The sequence below is a fragment of the Tachysurus fulvidraco genome, chromosome 12 (assembly GCF_022655615.1).
Source record: "Tachysurus fulvidraco isolate hzauxx_2018 chromosome 12, HZAU_PFXX_2.0, whole genome shotgun sequence".
NCBI classification, from domain to species: Eukaryota; Metazoa; Chordata; class Actinopteri; order Siluriformes; family Bagridae; genus Tachysurus; species Tachysurus fulvidraco.
Genome location: NC_062529.1, coordinates 20,781,104 through 20,802,458, shown reverse-complemented (window position 1 = coordinate 20,802,458; position 21,355 = coordinate 20,781,104). Strand labels below are relative to the sequence as shown.

The window sequence follows — 21,355 nt, the reverse complement described above, 5'->3', positions numbered from 1 at the left end:
TCTTTCTTTCTTTCTTTCTTTCTTTCTTTCTTTCATGATTATAATATTTTTTTTATGTTTAGAGGATTGTGATAAACAAATAAATAAATAAATCCCTGGTATTAGGGGTGGCAACGTGATGCCGACAAAACAGTAGTCCACAGTGTTGAGTAAAACAGTGTTGAAAAGCATTTTTTATAAATAATATTCCTAAAGCTAACTCCTAAACAAAACTCTAAAAAATAAAAGAAAATAAAGCATTTCGGTTTCATCTAGAATCCTAAATTAGATTTCAGCTTGCTTCGCAGGGCTAACACTTCATTTTCTCCCATTTTATTGTATCAGAGCTCAGTTTTTCATTGAGTACAGAATAATGAGATTTGATGAGAATATATATGCAAACAGTTCAGGACAAAACATCCGCAGGCTCAAGAATAAGAAAAACATCTCGGACTCCTAGGTGTTAAGAGTCTAATGCAGTTTAAAAATAAATAAATAGATAGATAGATAGATAGATAGATAGATAGATAGATAGATAGATAGATAGATAGATAGATAGATAGATAGATAGATAGATAGATAGATAGATAGATAAATATTTTCTGAAAACTTGCTCATGATATAACTGATCACGATGCGACTACAGACGTCTCACAATCCTTCCTCTTTCGGTTGTGGTGTCACGTATCATATTTTCACACATGATGTCACTGATATCTGGTCACACCTCCTGCTGTGTGTTTTTGTCAAGGTGCACACAGACAAGGCCCACAGCTGGTCCCTGTCACACCAAAACCCTCATTTTTCCCAAGCTTCAACTTGAGATTCCGCCTCGTGATCCCCCTTCCCTTTCCCTTTCCATTTCCCTTCCCTTTCCCTTCAAGCCCCCTTCTTACCTTTTCTTTAAACAATCCCTCCCCTCCTCCACTTAGCTCTTCTTCTTTAAACAATCTCTCCCTCACTCTTTTTCTTCAACAGGCTGCTCCACACACACTCGCTGAATGAAGTTAGTGCTCCACTTCTTCTCTTCTCTTCTCCCCTCCTCCTCCTCCTCCTCCTGGTCTTCCCCTATTCCCCAGCAGACACACTCGCTGAATTGTTTGTTAATAGTCCAATTAGATAATTGCCATCTTTCTCCCCTTGTGCTCTCTCTTTCCCATAAAGCAGTGAAAGGCTTTAGGAAGGGTGGGAGTTTGGGGTTGGGGGGGGGGGGGGTTCAGAGGGAAGAGGCCTTCTGGCCCAACAAGGTGACAAGAAGGGCCCGAGTGCACAGCTATTGGTTTGAATTGAATCATTGTAGCCTAATCAATTGTCTTATTGGATTACCAGCACGGCTGTTCTCCCAGATATTGTTGTGTTGACAATAAAAATAGCTGCAAGTGCCTCTGTGTGTGTGTGTGTGTGTGTGTGTGTGTGTGTGTGTGTGTGTGTGTGTGTGTGTGTGTGTGTGTGTGTAATGAGGACGTGTGTGTGTGTGAGCTTCTTGTGTTCAAGGCACAAACAGATCTAAGGAGCAGGGTTTTGTACATATATTTTTTTTTGCGACTTTACTCTCAAAACAATCTGGTGTTTTGTTTGCGTGTTTTTGAAGGTGTGTGTCCGAGTGTTCTGGAGTACAATACAGACCTGATTTTTATTATTTTTTTTATGACTTTTATTTTGTTACTTTTATAGATGAGTTTGTGTTATTTATTTCACACAGAGTCAGAGTGCTGTTCGCTGCTCACGTTTCTTTCTGACCGTGTGCGTGTGATCTTTGGCGCTACAAATTCCAGCCGAAGTGCATTTCATTTTTTTTTCTCCCATTCCTTTTTCTTTTTGTATCCCACGTCTCTCTCCGCCTCTCTCGCTCAGTCAAATTCTCTCTCTCTCTCTCTCTCTCTCTCTCTCTCTCTCTCTCTCTCTCTCTCTCCCACTCTCTCTCTCCCACTCTCTCTCATTCCGCCCGTGTCTGTCAGTCCTATCGTAGAGACAGTGGTGTGAATTGTCGTGCGGGCTCGTTGCAATATATCTGGACTAAATTTGCTTAAACTGAATATAGATTTCCGTCTGATCAGAGTAACAGGACATCACGCAGGCCGTCAGCGGGACACCTGGGACTGGACTGGAACTTTTCAGCGAGTCTTCTCCCTCTGTTGTGCATATTGGGGTTTGCAAGCGTGTGTGCGCTCCTTCATGTTCCAAGACCAATCATTTGACTGGGATCTGTAAGTGTGTGTACGTGTATGCTTGTGAAGACTGGCTAGAAGAGGGGTTGTAGGCAACGCACCCCTCCATTAGCGCGGCATATATTTCCCCAAACAATTTAGCGTATTCAGGAGGTTACACAAATCCGAAGCCGGCGAAATTACCGTAATCAATTGCGACGAGCGGGCATGCATCCATCCGTGCCTCTGATTGAATGGAGATCGTCTCTATCAGGCTGATGCGCAAGTAACGAAGAGAGGGGCCACTAAATTGCTGCTGAATTTAGGGGCGAGAAGTCCATGATCACTGGCCAAGTGAGCACAGACACTGATGATAAAACGCTTGGGACATGAAGCAAGTGCCGCTCCGACATTAGATCCCTGACCCAAGTGCCCAAATAGCTGTGGTTTTACACACGGGACACAGTAACTAGTATTATCAAGATTTTTTTTGTTGTTGGCCTTTAAAAAAGACCAGAAGAAGAAAAAGAGAAAGGAGAGATACTCCGATAAGGACAGACGAACATGGACGTCCGCTACAGCCAGGAGCCGGAAGTGGGGATGGTGCTGAAGAACGGACTGAAGGAAAGCAAGGAGGTGAAAGACTCCCAGGGGAGCCTTTCCAAAACACTCCTGAAGGAACCGCAGGACTCCTTCTCCTCATCCGGAGCCATGGAAAACTGTGAAAAGGGTCGCACGAGCACGGGAGATCCAGACTACTGCCGGCGGATTCTAGTTCGAGGTAAGAGCGTGATGTTCCTCCATTCGGATTTAACGACGCTCCGTAGCAAGAGTTCACTAAATTCAGGAGGAATTCTGGACAGAGTAATAGCAGACTTAACATCAGCAGCATTTTCATTTATTCAGCTGATAAACAGAAGCTTGTCCGGCGAAACTGATGGAGAATTTTTTAATTGAAAAAAAAAATAAAAATAAAAAAAAGACATTTATTTATTAAATTGTTAAAAAATTATTTTGCATTTTAATTTGAAAATTTCGACCCGTAAAACTTGACATTTTCTTCTTTGTCTTCTTATTAACTAATGGATTCAACAATATTTATAATACTCCTGGTATTAAAATGAATTCTTTTTTTTCCCTCTATAAATGAGTTTTATAATCACAGATGTATTTTTTTTATTTCCTTTCCTCTGTAGGTCTGTTCATTTAAACCGTGCAGATTATTTCTCCGAATATATAAAACTTAACAGGAAATTACCGAATATTCTCTCTTTTTTTTAATATTGACTTTTTTTTTATTCTTTATTTCAGCAGAAGATTAAAATAAATAAATAAATAAATAAATAAATAAATAAATAAATAAATAAATAAATAAATAAATAAAAGCCATAGTATCCAGTCATCTGCAACCGAATGGCAAATAAACCAAGCGTCCAATTTTTATTTGAATGAAATGACGTGTCGAACGCTAACATCCATGCTGTGAAGGTTGAACGCTTCCTAAAACCCACCGAGCATCAGCTCCATTTATTATTTACTTTTCCAAACTCAATCAGTCTCACACATAGAGATCTGATCAAAGCCCAATGAAATTAGCCTGATTAAATTATTGTTTTATGCTGTCTAAGCGATGTTCCTGTTTCAGCTCACTGATCATATCACAGTGTACACAATAAAAGTGTAAATTAGGAATTCAAACATAAAACGATTTTTTCCCTTCGCCTTTTTTTAAAAAAAAAAATTATTTTCTTTTATTGTTACTATCAGATTATCAATTCAAACAAAATCCATTTTGTTATTTCTTCGAACAAGTGATCTCTTATTTATTTTCTGCCATTTCTATAAACAGTTTTTTTCCCTTTCTTTTTCTTTTCTCTCTCTCTTTTTTTTTTAATGTTAAATCACCTTGCACATGGAAGCCAAAAAATTAAAAACGCTTTGAAAACGTCGAAACGATATAAAAACAATCTAAAGCAGCGGAAAATATATTTCATTTATTTAACATTTTTTAAAAAGTTTGAATTCTGTTTTTTTTTTGTTGTTTTTGTTTTGAGTAATACAATTAAGGATTTAGGGAAAATTTCACAGAGGAGGATAAAAATCATCAGAATAAATAAAGAAGAATCTGATTTAACAAGCTGCGTTTAGTTACATGTCGAAGGAATACGATCCGATTTAGTTCGGATTTTACGCCGATACGATGTTTTACGTTATTTGCTTAAAAATGTATTTATAAAATTTATTTCCATGGTTAAAATTTCTGCCGTTTTATGATTTTTTTTTTTTCAGGAAGGTTGTAGTGTTAACAGAATAAAAAAATATTTTATGTTTCAAAGGAAAAAAGTCAAAAATAAATAAAAAAAATTAATGAATTAAAAACGATTATGGAAGAAATTGGATTTTTTTTTTACCATTAGTGTAAATTTATATTTCTTCTTTAATTAAAAAAAAATCAATGATTTTTATTGATGTGATTAGATTACAGTTAAATAATTTACTGATATATATGCATGTGTGTGTGTGTGTGTGTGTGTGTGTGTGTGTGTGTGTGTGTGTGTGTGAAACACGTTTGAGACACAGTCACAGCGTTTGTTTTGCCTTTCTTTTTTCCTTCAGATGCCAAAGGTTCGATCAGAGAGATCATTCTACCCAAAGGTCTGGATCTGGACCGGCCCAAGAGAACCAGAACCTCGTTCACAGCTGAGCAGCTCTACAGGCTTGAAATGGAGTTCCAGCGGTGCCAGTACGTCGTGGGCCGAGAGAGAACTGAACTCGCACGGCAGCTCAACCTGTCGGAGACACAGGTACACACACACACACACACACACACACACACACACACACACACATACACACACACACGCACACACACACAGACAAAAATATACATAGCTACTGTAGGTGTGAAAGGGCAAAACATACTTTTCAATACAATAGAAATATAAATAAATGATCATATTTTAGAAATCGTTATTTAAATGACTAAAATAATTATCCAGTATAAACAGACACCAAGGCAGAAATTTTTATTTATTTATTTATTAATCGATTTATTTGATTTATTACGTCCGTTTAAAAAGTTCAACTCTTTCCTGCACTTTAATTGTTGTCTAATTCATACTTCGTACGTCTTTCCTAACACGTCCTGTAACGTGCCGATTTCACACTGGTTATATTGGCGTACCATTACGTTCGTCGCTAGGCTTTTTTCTGTTTGTCCGTCCGTTGGAATGCCGTTGACGAAGGACGGACGGTTTAAAGCTAAAGATCTGCAGTGAATGCAAAAGGAAAATGAATACACTTTCTCCAGAGTATATTTTCTCTCCAGGAGCAAAAAAAACACCCCAGGAGCTAACCGTGTGCATGTGCATCGTACGTGTTGCTCTCTGTCGTCTCGGTTCGGTCTAGTTCGAGCGAGCCGTCAGCTCTGTGCAAACGAGGCACGAGTCACACCAGAGGTCACGCTGCTGAACCTCTCGTCTTTATCTCTCGTCTGTTTCTCGCAGCAGCAGCAGCAGCAGCAGCAGGAGCACGCTGATGATCTTAGAGTCGTGGTCATGTGTTTGTTTAGTAAGACGTGTGATGACTAACAAATACACCCAGATGTCATTTACCTGGAGATGGAATCGACAAAACGCATCAATTTAGATCAATTAACAGCTGCAGGCTTCGTCACAAACCTCTCTGTGATGATGATGATGATGATGATGAGAAGGAGGAGGAGGAGGAGGAGGATGATGTCCAGGTAGTGTGTAGTGTGTAAAGACGTCTTTAGTGCTTCACAAAAAGAACTCGTGTGAGACCAAAAAAAAACAAAACAAAAAAATAAACAGAAAAGAGATGCATCAAGGAAAGGAGTCATACACTGAGAGAGAGAAAAGAAAGAGAGAGAGAGAGAGAGAGAGAGAGAGAGAGTCTGATTAGTCATTAATTGCAGACAGTTCAATTTTAGTCAAAGGGAATAATCATTGTTTTTTTTTTCCTCCCCTTCAAGAAAGTTCAGAAAAAAATTTATTAAACTACAAAAACTAAAAAAAAAATTAAAATAGACATTCATTCATATCTTTTGCATATCTGTAATTTTAAAATATATAATATAGCATTTTTTAATGTTATAATGTTCTTAAGTGAAACAGATTTCAGTTTATTTTATTGGTCATTTTTTTTTCACCCTTCCACGAATAAACAGGACGCTGTGAAAGAATAAACACAGAGCAACGGCGTGTTAAAAGGCAGAGGAGTCGAGGGACAGACGGAATTAATCACGTGTAGGACGTCGCGTGTGCCGTACGCTTCCACCGCGTAACGTATATATTTACAGCCGTGTCGTTTGACGTGTGCAGTCGTGCGTGTGATAACGCACACACATTCTCAGAGCTGTTCGACATCGTGTTTGTCAGAATCAATAGAAAGTAGAAAAGGTCTCTGTGACAACACACACACACACACACAATAGGTTCCTATCACTGTGTTTCCTCCACCTCTGTGAAAGTCTGACAATCCGAAGCTCCCAGCGTAACGTCTCGGGAAGGACGTGAGCGGCTTGGCATCGTTTCTTACCTGAAAAGTCTTTCTTTTCTTCACCTACGCCTCGATTCATTTGATTGTGTCGTATTAAAACCTCCTGATTGTTCACTGTGTGCAATCAGAGGACACATGTTTACACAGCTGTAGGTTGCTAACTCATTAGCCGTGGATTGATTTCCAAACTGTGCGCCATGTGCTAATGAGGTGAACATTAACTGGGATAATAGCACCTTATATAAGAGACGCTCCGGCGTGTCAGTAATTACTCTTTAAATTGTCCCTCGCTCTTTTATTTATTTTTTTTCCTCTCTCTGTATTTGCAGCACTGTCAATTACGGAAAAGTGGTTCGAGTCGAATATTTTTTTCACGGGCGTGTTTGTGTTAGACGTATTATCCCTCTCACCTGCTTCCTTTCCTTCCTGTTATCCGCTTGTGTGCAGGTGAAGGTGTGGTTCCAGAACCGGCGTACGAAGCAGAAGAAGGACCAGGGGAAGGACGCGGAGCTGCGCTCGGCTGCGCACTCGGAGACGGCGGCCACGTGCAGCGTGCTGCGCCTGCTGGAACAGGGCCGCTTGCTGACGCCGCCGGGGATGCCCGGTCTGCTGCCACACTGCGCCAGCTCCTCGCTGGGCATCGCTGCTAACGGAGGATCTTCCTCTAGCAGCGGAAGCAGCTCAGCTACAGCGTCCAGAAGCCCTCCGCTGCCCGCCATGTCAGGCTCCAGCACGCTAACCAGCGCCCACCACGGGCTCTTCAGCTTCCCTGTGCCCACGCTGCTGGGAGCCGTGGCGTCGCGGATCTCCTCTGCGCCGCTGGGCATGGCCGGCTCGCTGGCCGGAAACCTGCAGGAACTCTCAGCCCGCTACCTGAGCTCCTCGGCCTTCGAGCCGTACTCGCGGACCAACGGCAAAGAGGACAAAAAAGTTTTGGAATAATGTCCATTTTCTTTAATTCCTCGACTTTTTTTTTTGTTTATGTTCCGTTCGTTCGTTTTTGTTTGTTTTTTGTTTCTTTGTTTGTTTTTCACTCTGTGTTCTTTGTGTCATCCGTGCCGTGGTTGTCAGTTCTCATGTCTGTTCTTCGTGGTGTCAGAACGCACACGTGAGGCCTCTCGGGACTGTGACAAAGCTGAATTCGGACTCGCTCGCCTTTCAGGACAGGAGGAGTTTCCAAGCTTCTTGCACTACTTTACAGTTTCAACGCCAGGTCGGGAATTTTTAAACGTGAAGAAGAAGCGTAGCGAGAAACAAATAAGAAAAGAAAAGAAAGTTGAAAAGAAAGAAAGAAATCCTCACCAGCACAACTTTACTTTTATTTTTATTCTTCCATTCATCTGATTTTCAATAATCAGTTCAATAGCCAGATATGTTTTAACGATGATAAAAAAAAAATAAAAAAAAAAAGCTGAGGACTAACAATGAAAGAAACAGCAACGTAATGTACGAATCACAACACAACACAACATGTTATGTTGACATGTGACATGTTATCCAGCTTGGATTGAGTTGCAGATTATCTTTCATTTTTTCCAGATTTTAATTTTTTCCCAAAAAAACCCCCACAAAACAAAAAAGGAGGTCAGTATCGATTATTTTGCCTGACACCAGCAAGTCTAAACATCCTGTGAAGATATTTTACGCATCAACAAGTAACGAGCAACAAGTTTGAATCTGAATCCATTGAGTTTGGACTTTTTTTTTCCTAACGCATCCTATCGGTTTTTTTTTTTGTTTTGTTTTTACGAGTCGCTAAAAACTCGTCTGTCTCTCCAAGCCGAGTTTTTGCGAGGGCTTTGTGTTTCCTTCCTGTGCAGTTTCCCGGAGGCCACCTCGCTGTGTTTCAATGTCTTCAGTGAATATGCAGTCTTGCTCTTCTTGCGTGTGTGTGATGTTACTGTAGTCCTGAGTTCAATGTTTTTTTGCCTTCGTGTCTTTTCCAAGTTCACTTCCCTTACGGTCGGCCTTGATGAGGACGGATTTTCAGATTTTTCCGGACGAATAATAATTAAAAAAAAAAAAACAAGGCACACTCTTTTTTTTTGCCAGTGAAATGAAACATCTAATCTATACAGAACGTTTTTCTCATCCCCCCCTCCCCCCGACTTTGGAAAATCCGACACCGCTTCTAATCATGAGAAACAGAGCTGGAGAGACCTTACGTGCATCCTCGTCACGACGAAGACGCAGGAACAGAGAGAGAGAGAGAGAGAGAGAGAGAAAGGTCAGGACCGAGCAGGAGGCCGCTATGTGGAGGCAGGAGTGAGGGCGAGGCGAGATTATTGTAGTATAAAAGCAAGAAAAATGAGAATTGTACCTAAATCAAATTGTTATTTTATTGTAAATTATTTCATGTCTGTAATAAATAGATTAGTCTATTTGCAAAAAAAATGCAAGAGTGAATGTAGGGGACGGTCAAAAGCTCCCCGGTGCTGTTGTTCTTGAACATGTTGACCTTTTGTGACCTGTGGTACGAGTGTGGATATATATTATATATATGACTGAAAAAAAAAGAAAAAAAAAAAAAGAAAAAAAAAAAACAGCTTCAGACGCCTTCAATCTCCTCTTTTTATTTCCTTCTGGCTTTCATTCGCACTCACAAGCTGTGCTCCAATCCTGCCGAAGAAGATATTATCTTATTTTCTCAGGTTACGCACCGAATATTAGAGCTTTACTGCTCGTAAAGGTAGCAGTGGTTCGTCCTTCATTTGCATGGCCGTTCTTTTGATACACACATATGAGCGTCGCCTCAGACAAAAAAAAACAACAAAAAAAAAAACACGAGCCGTGATTTTGAATCGATTTGATACTGACTGAAACACCCCCAATAAATAAATAAATAAATAAATAAATAAATAAATAGATAGATAAAAGATCTACACACAATTGTATTACTAGGCATTAAGCTTATTACTGAATTGTGGCTTTTTTTTGAAAAACACAAACGGAGGTTATTTGTTAGCACGTGAATGCCGCTCATGTCGCTATTCACTTTCTTCTGTGTGCATTTTCGTGCACAAGGTCGTCCGATGCCGTCAATACGACAGAACTGCATCTGTGCGCCCTTTCTTCTCCATGCATTGTGCCTCTTTAAAAAAAAAAAATAAAAAATGACGACGACGACGACGAGGAGGCAAGGCCACGCGCTCGTAGCTGCTGTGATCGGTGTTGGTGATAAACTGTGCTCACTGAGGGAGTCGTCAGGGGTTTTCTGTCTTTAACTGGCCTGGAGCTGAGGGTCTGGTGATTTCTAGAAAAAAAAGACGTCGTTAGCGGAGTGAGACGAGGGCATGATGTTGTGATCACACGCCGATGTCGTTATTTTGCTCGGATGTTTTGACAGGAAGACGATAAGACGTGTGATGTACACCGTGATTGGACTTTATAAAAGCAATTAGATCAGACAGAGTAGATGTAGAGGATCTGACCGGTTCTGATTCACAGCCGAGTTATTTAGCTTTGGCATTTGACTCATTGAGTGTGTGTGTGTGTGTGTGTGTGTGTGTGTGTGTGTGTGTGTGTGTGTGTGTGTGTGTGTGTGTGTGATATATGGGACCATTTTTTTCCCTGATAAATATCTACTACATTTTATGAAAACTTTTTAAACTAAAAGAACCAAAACGTTAAGGTACTAATGATCTACAGTAAGGTTTTTATTTCTCCGTTCTGGTCATTTGTCGTATCACTTGTACACGAACAGAGAGAGAGAGAGAGAGAGAGAGAGAGAGAGAGAGAGAGAGAGAGAGAGAGAGAGAGAGAGAGATGGAGTAAAGAATGGAGTGTCCTTGTGATAAAAGATGAAAATGGTCACTTTTGGACACAATTGCATTTGTGTGAGAGTTCAGCTGAAGAAAACGTGTGTGTTTGGGGGGGGGGTGTTGAGTATTAAGGTAGCCTCTGTCTGTGTGTCTGTCTGTGTGTCTGTCTGTCTGTCTGCATGGACTTGTTTTGTGAACAGAACCTGAAGGTTATCACCTCTACTGCAGTTCCTGCGTGTACAAAGCGGTTCTGGCTATAAGAGCTGATTTAAGAATCCCACTACAGTTCTGTTGGATTTACATTGTGTGTCTCTTAGGATGTATCTCGCTACACAACCGGAGTGTGAGCTGTTAAAGACTGTCCCATGTTTTAAGAATATAATAATGTATTTGTCTCTCATCCCTGGATATTGATAACGTGAGTCGTCTTATATCTAGAGCTATCCGTGTCTCGTGTGATCAGATTTCTTGAAATGGAAAAACATTGTGCAAATTTTTAATGCACTAGGTTCAATATTAGGGCTCAGTTCTGTGCAGCACTAATGATGTGTTTGTATCTCTGCACACACTGTGGACAGCAACTGAAGGCCTTTGTCCCTTCAGTGGTGGCTGTGTGTGTGTGTGTGTGTGTGTGTGTGTGTTCAAGCCTGAACCTGTCCAACACCGTTGCCGAGGCTTGGGAATCTCCCAAACAGCACAATCCCCCCTTTCCCAGCTGCTGCCTCCTCCTTTTCTCAACACTCCTCTATCTCTGTATAGACCAATTAGGCTGAAGGTCAAGCTGGATTGGGTTTGTAGGGGACGAGGGGGCGGAGCTAATAGTGGGAGGTGGGGGGTGGAGAGGGCGGCATGTGTTTGAGACCACCAACATGTTTTGCCTCGTCACATGACCGGCGCTTAAGTCCAGGCCTTGAGGAGGAGGAAGCACAGCATCCTGCGGCGGTTTTGTTCCTCTTTGTGCATCTCAAAGCTTCCCTCTTTTAAGCCGGACACTAACCGTAACGTCGGTGTATGAAGGACAGATGAAAAAAGAGGGGTATTGTTTCTGTTCTTCGGGAGGTGGAAAACCTGCCATAGGTATCTACAGCTTGTCCTTATGTGTGGGATGGAAACAGGAAACGAAACGCACAGGATGACCGATCTAATTAGTGAATCAGAGGGTTGGGGGGAAGCAGACTGTGAGTGTACACACACACACACACACACACACATATATATATATATATATATATAAAGATCCATAAACTCTAATTGAATACTCCCAGAGATTTCTGAGCATCACTTCTGCTTAAGGAACGCTTGCTCTCATGAACGCTTCCTCAGCTAAACATCTCGCTTGAACCTTTCCTCACCTAAGTACACTTACAAGGTAAAAACAACAAAACAACTGCTTTTACAAAAGTTCATTCATTAGGTAAATTTAAATATATATTATATTTAAATATATTCATTATAAAAATACTCTTTTGTAAAGGTCTTTATTGCAACAATAATATCGCACTTAGAGATTGGACCATTCTTCTGTAGTCCTGCTCTATCACGTTTAGCGCTTTTCAGACTATATGTATCCTGGCTGTGTGTGTGTGTGTGTGTGTGTGTGTGTGTGTGTGTGTGTGTGTGTGTGTGTGTGTGTGTGTTTGTGTGTGTATTTGTGTGTGTTTGTGTGTGTTTGTGTTTGTGTGTTTGTGTGTGTGTGTGTGTGTGTGTGTGTGTGTGTGTGTGTGTGTGTGTGTGTTTGTGTGTGTATTTGTGTGTGTTTGTGTATGTGTGTTTGTGTGTGTGTGTGTGTGTTTGTGTGTTTTCTCGGTCTATAACTCCAGAAATGAACACATGTTCATTCATTATGATCAGTGGATCCAGAGTCTATTCTGGGAACACTGAGCATGAGGTAAGAACACATCCTCTCTCTCTCTCTCTCTCTCTCTCTCTCTCTCTCTCTCTCTCTCTCTCTCTCTCTCATACTGTACATGTTCAGACGTTCATTCACACCTGGGTGTAATTTAACATAGCCAGTCCACCTATTGGAATGTTTTTGGGAAGTTGGAGGAAACCAGGACAGCCTGGAGGACATCTACATGGACACAGGAAGAACATGGAGACAAACTTTTTCAAAAAACAAACAGTAACACAAGCTCAGAATCAAACCTGAGGTGCTGGAGCTGTAAGGTTTTGGAGATTTACACAGTTTTATAGCAGCGACTTCTCTGAGTTACTCCATTAAAGAGTGCAATTGAGGTTTAAAGATATAGTTATATCAGCGTAATAACTTCAGATAACTGAAAATGTTCAGCTTTTATTCAGGAATCTGGCAAATGATTGGTTATGGTCTCACCTTTTGTCACCATAAACAAATCTATAAACAGCGTTTATAGATCAATTATACACTTTGAGTGTCAAATTCTTACTCAGTTATAAAGGGAAGCATCAAGCCAAAATAAATGTAGTCAAGCAAAGGTTTCTACTTTTAAAACTATACAAACATCAAAAATATAAAATGGAAATGTTTTTAACTGATCATTTAAGATAATGTCATGCGTTAAAATAACAAATTTTTAAACTAACCTAAACCTGACAGAAAATGTTTTGTCTTCTTACAAAGTGGCTGTTTTGCCTGAAAACACCATTTTGTTTTCCATTAGTTTGCAATATTTACCATTAGCTAGAAATTTCACTCGCTGCCCAGCTAATTACGTTAGCTACTGGAATCAATGCTAGTGTGTTCGATAGTATTAGCAAAGAAAACAGATCGACTTACTTCAGCCAGTTAGCAAATTAGCAAATTCGCACCTCAATCTGAAATTCAGCACTGCAGCATGGTGTTGTCTACTGTACGTTCAAACATACACAGAATCGCCATACGGTATATTCGTTTTCTCATTGAATGTAATAAATTAGATACTTAACTGAAACATAAGAGGCTAAGCTGAGGTGATTCTATTGACGTACAGATTACAGACAGATGAGAGAGGAGATCTTCAAAGCTGCTTAAAGAATAATGAGGTCTAAAGGTTTTTGTTGGAAATGCGTATAAGTATAAATATTCCATTTCAAGAACAGTCAAATAAAGTATATATATATATATACTGTATATGTGTGTGTGTGTGTGTGTGTATATATATATATATATATATATATATATATATATATATATATATATATATATATATATATAATACTCAAAAATTAAAAAGTATTGAAAAAGTAGGAAAAGTATTATCTATCCCTGTCATTAAAGAGTAATATAGTAATATACAAAGCTACGAACAAACCAAAACAATAAATGATGTATTTCTCGATAGGATAATAGTCTTTTATGGCTTATTATATTATTTGTTCTGTTGATTGATTTGTTGGTAACTTGATTCATGAGAGACTGACATTGGCTTCCATACCGATGTATGCAAGTCTTATTGCGCTAGTCAAACACATTACACAATAATAGATTCTTTCACAATTAGGAAATAATGAATCTGCCTGTTTCTGTCCTTGACAAACATTCAAACACGGACAATGAAAAGTGTCTTAGCGCAATGAAAGACTGTAAATACATTTCATATGTTCTCAGTAACCTTGGCGGCTCAGTGTATTTTATATCCAATATCTAATCAAGGCTTGTTACTCATTAGCATGAGGGATTTTCTAGTTCAAGGAATGTGTGTAGGTGTGTTTTCATTGTATACTTGCTGCACAAGTGCTGTTCAAGCCTCTTATACAACATTCAGAGGTTTTCTATTCAAAACAATTACTAAGGACTGAAACTAAATTTTGACACCATACATTTGAGTTCTGTGTGTTTTTCCGTATTCATGTGTGTGGTAAGTATTTCATGTTTGTTCCAGGTCTGTTTGGATTTACTTTAAAATTGGCCCTAGGGTTCAATGAGTAAATAAACAAGTATATAAGTGAGTGTATGGATAAGTGAATAGAAAGAGTGTATGAGGATATGGATAAGTGAATAGAAGAGTGTATAGGTGAGGGTATGGATAAGTGAATGGAAGAGTGTATAGGTGAGGGTATGAATTTTGAACGTATGGATGAGTGAATGGATGAGTGTATGGATGTGTATATGGGTGAGTGTATAGATGTGTGAACGAATCATTGAGGCATGATGTCTTTCAATGGTCAAGTCAAGTCAAGTCACCTTTATTGTCACATCACCACAGCACGTGTTCCACTGTGAGTGAAATTCTTGGGAGCGAGCTCCAGAAATTGCAGAACCATTTACATACAGTAGTTAAGAAACAGAAATTAAGAACAATTTACATACAGGTGGAAAAATGTGCAAAATGCTCATTACCAGGTGAAATGTGCAAATGTGGAAAAGATGCAATGTGCTCATACATAGTAAGTACACACAGTGTACTACTAGACATATTTACAATGCGCTACACATTATATACAGTATGTACTTATATAAGTATAAATATAAATATTATATACTGTTTATGTAATACGTTAAGGTGCAGTACAGATACAGAAATGTCCTGTGGTACAGATAGTTTATTGTCAGATAGATTATTATATTAAATTAAATGCAGTGTGTGTGTATAGTCCAGTGTGTATAAATGTGTGTATAAATGCAGTATGCAGTATGAATGCAGTCTGATATCTCATTCAGTTATCCTGGGATAAACTCTGGATTCAGATGAAAGAAATTAATGTTCCACGTCTGTATGTGGGCTACCGTATAAGGGCATATTAATGTTTCATATTAATAACAATTGCTGAATCTTTATTCCTTATTTATAATATTAAAAAATGATTTCAAGTGTAGTGGTCTTGGTATTAACCCCCAGGATTACTCATTGAACCTCAGACTAATTTGCATTTGTTTACTTTTTAACAGTCATTAGCTTCTCAGCATTATAAAAATAAATAAATAAATAAAAAAGAGCGTTTGCTCTCTTGTTGAATTGTTATTGTGACCTACCAGGTCATGTTATATTAGCATTGAGAATGACTTCTGGAAATTTGTGAGCATGAAGAAAATTTTAGGTTTTAGGCTAAAACAACTATTTGTAAATATAGCATGTAAATATCTGAAGCATTGCCATGAAAAATACTTGTTTCTGATTGGCTGGCAGGTGTAATTTATTTTTTTAGTATACGACATATATAACATATGGCATTTAACAGTTAATGACGTGTTTTTAATTTGCTATTGCCTTCACTACTGTGAAAAATTAAATACTAGGGTTTCATTTAATCTAATATTATGTTTATATTATATTATATGTATATATGAGGTATAAAAAGTATGCAAAATGTTAAAAAAAATTGGTAGGTTAGCTAGTTAGGTTTTGTAAATTAGCCAGTTCAGTTAACTGGATAATTATGTTTTGCAAATTAGCTGATAATATGCTAAATTGTTAGCCATTGTAAATTAATTTGTTAAATTAATTAGTTAGTTAGTTTATTAATAAATCATAAGATCATACTTACATTTTACACTGGACTTGCATTCTAAAAATTGTGTTTTACACTAGAATCGTACTCCAACACATTGTCAAGAACGCGGGGATAAAATAAACCCAAATGCAGGATAGCGTAAAAATAAACAGGTTTTAATAACTAAAAACATGAAACAAAGACACAGACAGGACATCAGATGACAACCAAAGACACCAGAGGATTCCGCGCTGCTCAAGGCAACGTGGCACAGTTAAATAGAAAAGACAATGAACACATGAGGAACAGGTGTGCAGAGACAGGGAGGAGTAAACAAGGGCGGGGCAGACAAGTGACAGGGAACAAAAACAAGAACACATGGCCAAAGTCCGGGTTGACACACGTACATTTTACACTAGAATCGAGTCCAAAACATACGTTTTACCCTAAAATCATACATCAAAACATACATTTTACCCTAGAATCATACCAAAACATACATTTTACCCTAGAATCATACCAAAACATACATTTTACCCTAGAATCATACCAGAACATAAATTTTACCCTAGAATCATACCAAAACATAATTTTTACACTACAATCGTACTCCAAAACATAAATTTTACCCTAAAATCATACACCAAAACATACATTTTACCCTAGAATCATACCAAAACATACATTTTACCCTAGAATCATACCAAAACATACGTTTTACCCTACAATCATACCAAAACATATATTTTACCCTAGAATCACACCAAAACATACATTTTACCCTAGAATCATACCAAAACATATATTTTACCCTAGAATCACACCAAAACATATATTTTACCCTAGAATCACACCAAAACATAAATTTTACCCTAGAATCATACCAAAACATACATTTTACCCTAGAATCATACCAAAACATAAATTTTACACTACAATCGTACTCCAAAACATACATTTTACCCTAGAATCATACCAAAACATACATTTTACACTACAATCGTACTCCAAAACATACGTTTTACCCTAGAATCATACCAAAACATACATTTTACCCTAGAATCATACCAAAACATACATTTTACCCTAGAATCATACCAAAACATAAATTTTACACTACAATCATACTCCAAAACATACGTTTTACCCTAGAATCATACCAAAACATACATTTTACCCTAGAATCATACCAAAACATAAATGTTACACTACAATCGTACTCCAAAACATACATTTTACCCTAGAATCATACCAAAACATACATTTTACACTACAATCGTACTCCAAAACATACGTTTTACCCTAGAATCATACCAAAACATACATTTTACCCTAGAATCATACCAAAACATAAATTTTACACAACAATCGTACTCCAAAACATACATTTTACCCTAGAATCACACCAAAACATAAAATTTACACTACAATCATACTCCAAAACATACGTTTTACCCTAGAATCATACCAAAACATACATTTTACCCTAGAATCATACCAAACATACATTTTACCCTAGAATCACACCAAAACATACATTTTACCCTAGAATCATACCAAAACATAAATTTTACACTACAATCGTACTCCAAAACATGTTTTACCTTAGAATCATACCAAAACATACGTTTTACCGTAGAATCATACCATAACATACATTTTACACTACAATCGTACTCCAAAACATACATTTTACCCTAAAATCATACTCCAACACATACATTTTACACTAGGATTATACTCCAAAACATACATTTTACCCTAGAATCATACCAACACATACATTTTACCCTAGAATCATACCAAAACTTACATTTTACACAACAATCGTACTCCAAAACATGCATTTTACCCTAGAATCATACCAAAACATAAATTTTACACTACAATCGTACTCCAAAACATACATTTTACCCTAGAATCATACCAAAACATACATTTTACACTACAATCGTACTCCAAAACATACGTTTTACCCTAGAATCATACCAAAACATACATTTTACCCTAGAATCATACCAAAACATACATTTTACCCTAGAATCATACCAAAACATAAATTTTACACTACAATCATACTCCAAAACATACGTTTTACCCTAGAATCATACCAAAACATACATTTTACCCTAGAATCATACCAAAACATAAATGTTACACTACAATCGTACTCCAAAACATACATTTTACCCTAGAATCATACCAAAACATACATTTTACACTACAATCGTACTCCAAAACATACGTTTTACCCTAGAATCATACCAAAACATACATTTTACCCTAGAATCATACCAAAACATAAATTTTACACAACAATCGTACTCCAAAACATACATTTTACCCTAGAATCACACCAAAACATAAAATTTACACTACAATCATACTCCAAAACATACGTTTTACCCTAGAATCATACCAAAACATACATTTTACCCTAGAATCATACCAAAACATACATTTTACCCTAGAATCACACCAAAACATACATTTTACCCTAGAATCATACCAAAACATAAATTTTACACTACAATCGTACTCCAAAACATGTTTTACCTTAGAATCATACCAAAACATACGTTTTACCGTAGAATCATACCATAACATACATTTTACACTACAATCGTACTCCAAAACATACATTTTACCCTAAAATCATACTCCAACACATACATTTTACACTAGGATTATACTCCAAAACATACATTTTACCCTAGAATCATACCAACACATACATTTTACCCTAGAATCATACCAAAACTTACATTTTACACAACAATCGTACTCCAAAACATGCATTTTACCCTAGAATCATACCAAAACATAAATTTTACACTACAATCGTACTCCAAAACATACATTTTACCCTAGAATCATACCAAAACATACATTTTACACTACAATCGTACTCCAAAACATACGTTTTACCCTAGAATCATACCAAAACATACATTTTACCCTAGAATCATACCAAAACATACATTTTACCCTAGAATCATACCAAAACATAAATTTTACACTACAATCATACTCCAAAACATACGTTTTACCCTAGAATCATACCAAAACATACATTTTACCCTAGAATCATACCAAAACATAAATGTTACACTACAATCGTACTCCAAAACATACATTTTACCCTAGAATCATACCAAAACATACATTTTACACTACAATCGTACTCCAAAACATACGTTTTACCCTAGAATCATACCAAAACATACATTTTACCCTAGAATCATACCAAAACATAAATTTTACACAACAATCGTACTCCAAAACATACATTTTACCCTAGAATCACACCAAAACATAAAATTTACACTACAATCATACTCCAAAACATACGTTTTACCCTAGAATCATACCAAAACATACATTTTACCCTAGAATCATACCAAAACATACATTTTACCCTAGAATCACACCAAAACATACATTTTACCCTAGAATCATACCAAAACATAAATTTTACACTACAATCGTACTCCAAAACATGTTTTACCTTAGAATCATACCAAAACATACGTTTTACCGTAGAATCATACCATAACATACATTTTACACTACAATCGTACTCCAAAACATACATTTTACCCTAAAATCATACTCCAACACATACATTTTACACTAGGATTATACTCCAAAACATACATTTTACCCTAGAATCATACCAACACATACATTTTACCCTAGAATCATACCAAAACTTACATTTTACACAACAATCAAACCAAAACATGTGTTTTACACTACAATTGTACTCCAAAACTTACTTTTTACACTAGAATCATATTCTGAAACATACATTTTCACTTGATTCATACTCCAATATGTACATTAATACTCCAAAACTTACATTTTCACAAGATTCATACTAGAAAAAAAAAAAAAAAAAAAAAAAGGCTATCCATTATGGACCTTATTTAGAGAATCACTTCTCAGGATCATTTATAACTGCAGTTTAGATTTGGGATTATGCTAAACCATTTAATAAAGGTTCAGCTTTATTACTATAACTTGTAATGCTCATTGTTATAGTATATTCAAAGTCATAACTTTTTGGTTTTGGATGAATTTACTTTTCTTAAAGTGTCAGAGGTTTCAGAACGGCACTGAATAAAAGTGTAAACTCTGTAAAAGTGCAAGGTCATTTTGCAGCATCTCCCTTTTCTCCTTGCTGCTTCTGCTCTGCCTCAGGCTGTGTGCTGCTAGCTGGGCCATGCAGGAGTAAAGCTGATGTATTTTAAACGAGGGCAGCGCTCCGGTGGGTGGAGGCTCTTCACTGGTATTAATCGGCTATTTTTCCCGTTCTGTCTGAAACGTTTGGATTGACTCTCGAGAGACTCAGCAAGCACAGAGACCTGCGAGCGGCACCAGCCGCTCCGCTCAGCCACTTCAAACTCTAGTGCTTTTCCTGCCACAATATTTCACTTTGGAGTGTGTGTACTGTATGTGTGTGTTTGTACAAAATGTGGGATTGTGTGTGTATATATCTGTGAGAGTAGATGTGTGTACAATGTGTGGGATTGTGTGTGTGTGTACTCTATCTGTGATTGATATGTGTACAGTGTGTGGGATTGTGTGTGTGTGTGTGTGTTGAAGTACTTTGAGCTTAAAAGTGTGTACACCGTGTGTGGGACTGTATGTGTGTATATATCTTATCTTATATATCTTATATATGTATTAAGGCACAGAAGACATTATGTGTGTGTGTGTGTGTGTGTGTGTGTGTGTGTGTGTGTGTGTGTGTGTGTGTGTGTGTGTAGAGGTCAATCTCTTTACACTTGATTGTGTGTGTGTCTGTAACGGTCCAACACTTCACACTGTGAGTGTGTGTATGAGTGTTGTGCTGTGTATGTGTGTGTACAGTACGTTATGCATCTTTGTGTGAGTGTAGAGCTGTGTATGTGTGTGTGCATGTATTTGTAAGTATAGAGATGTGTGTACAACATGTACAGTACATGTATGTTTGAGCATCGATGTGTGTGTACAGTGTGTGCATGTTTGTGTGAGTGTAGTGTCGTGTGTGTATGTCTGCATATAGAGGTGTGTGAACAATGTCTACATATATGTGTGAGTGTACGTGTGTGTACATTATGTGTGTGTTATATTTGCGAGTGAACTGTGTAACTGGCACACCATTATGTCATTATATTTCAAACGTGTATGTGTCTTTGTGTGTGTAAAATATGTCGCTTTATGGCGTGTATATTGAATGGTATTTAAGTGTGAGCTTGTGTGGTTGAGTGTGTGAATGTATAAAGCGTCGTCTGCATATTTAGTGTGTATATGCATATTTAAGTGTACCGTGCCACCATACTTGTGTGTATGTGCGTGTATGTGAGTGTGTGAGGGGCGAGAGTTTAATCTTCAGAAGCTTTGTACTGAATTTCTTCTTGTAGAGCGAGACAGAAACAGAAACACAGGCATTGAGGAAAGAAGTGCTAATGAGTGACTGGAGTGTCTCTCCTCTTTGCGTGCCATTCACACATAAAGTGCTTATCCAATACCACATTTCACACTCACTTACAGTTTGCACAAAAGTACTTGTTG

At 37.7% G+C, this 21,355-nt stretch overlaps 1 protein-coding gene across 1 annotated transcript; it reads left to right on the top strand.

Moving 5' to 3' along the window:
- The first annotated feature begins 1,933 nt into the window (after window positions 1–1,933).
- Window positions 1,934–9,127, top strand: vax1 (ventral anterior homeobox 1). Its single transcript, XM_027142966.2, has 3 exons — window positions 1,934–2,907; window positions 4,743–4,930; window positions 7,095–9,127. Exons 1-3 carry the CDS (start codon window positions 2,691–2,693, stop codon window positions 7,587–7,589), a joined length of 900 nt encoding a protein of 299 aa, XP_026998767.1. The 5' UTR covers window positions 1,934–2,690; the 3' UTR covers window positions 7,590–9,127.
- Window positions 9,128–21,355: the final 12,228 nt, after the last annotated feature.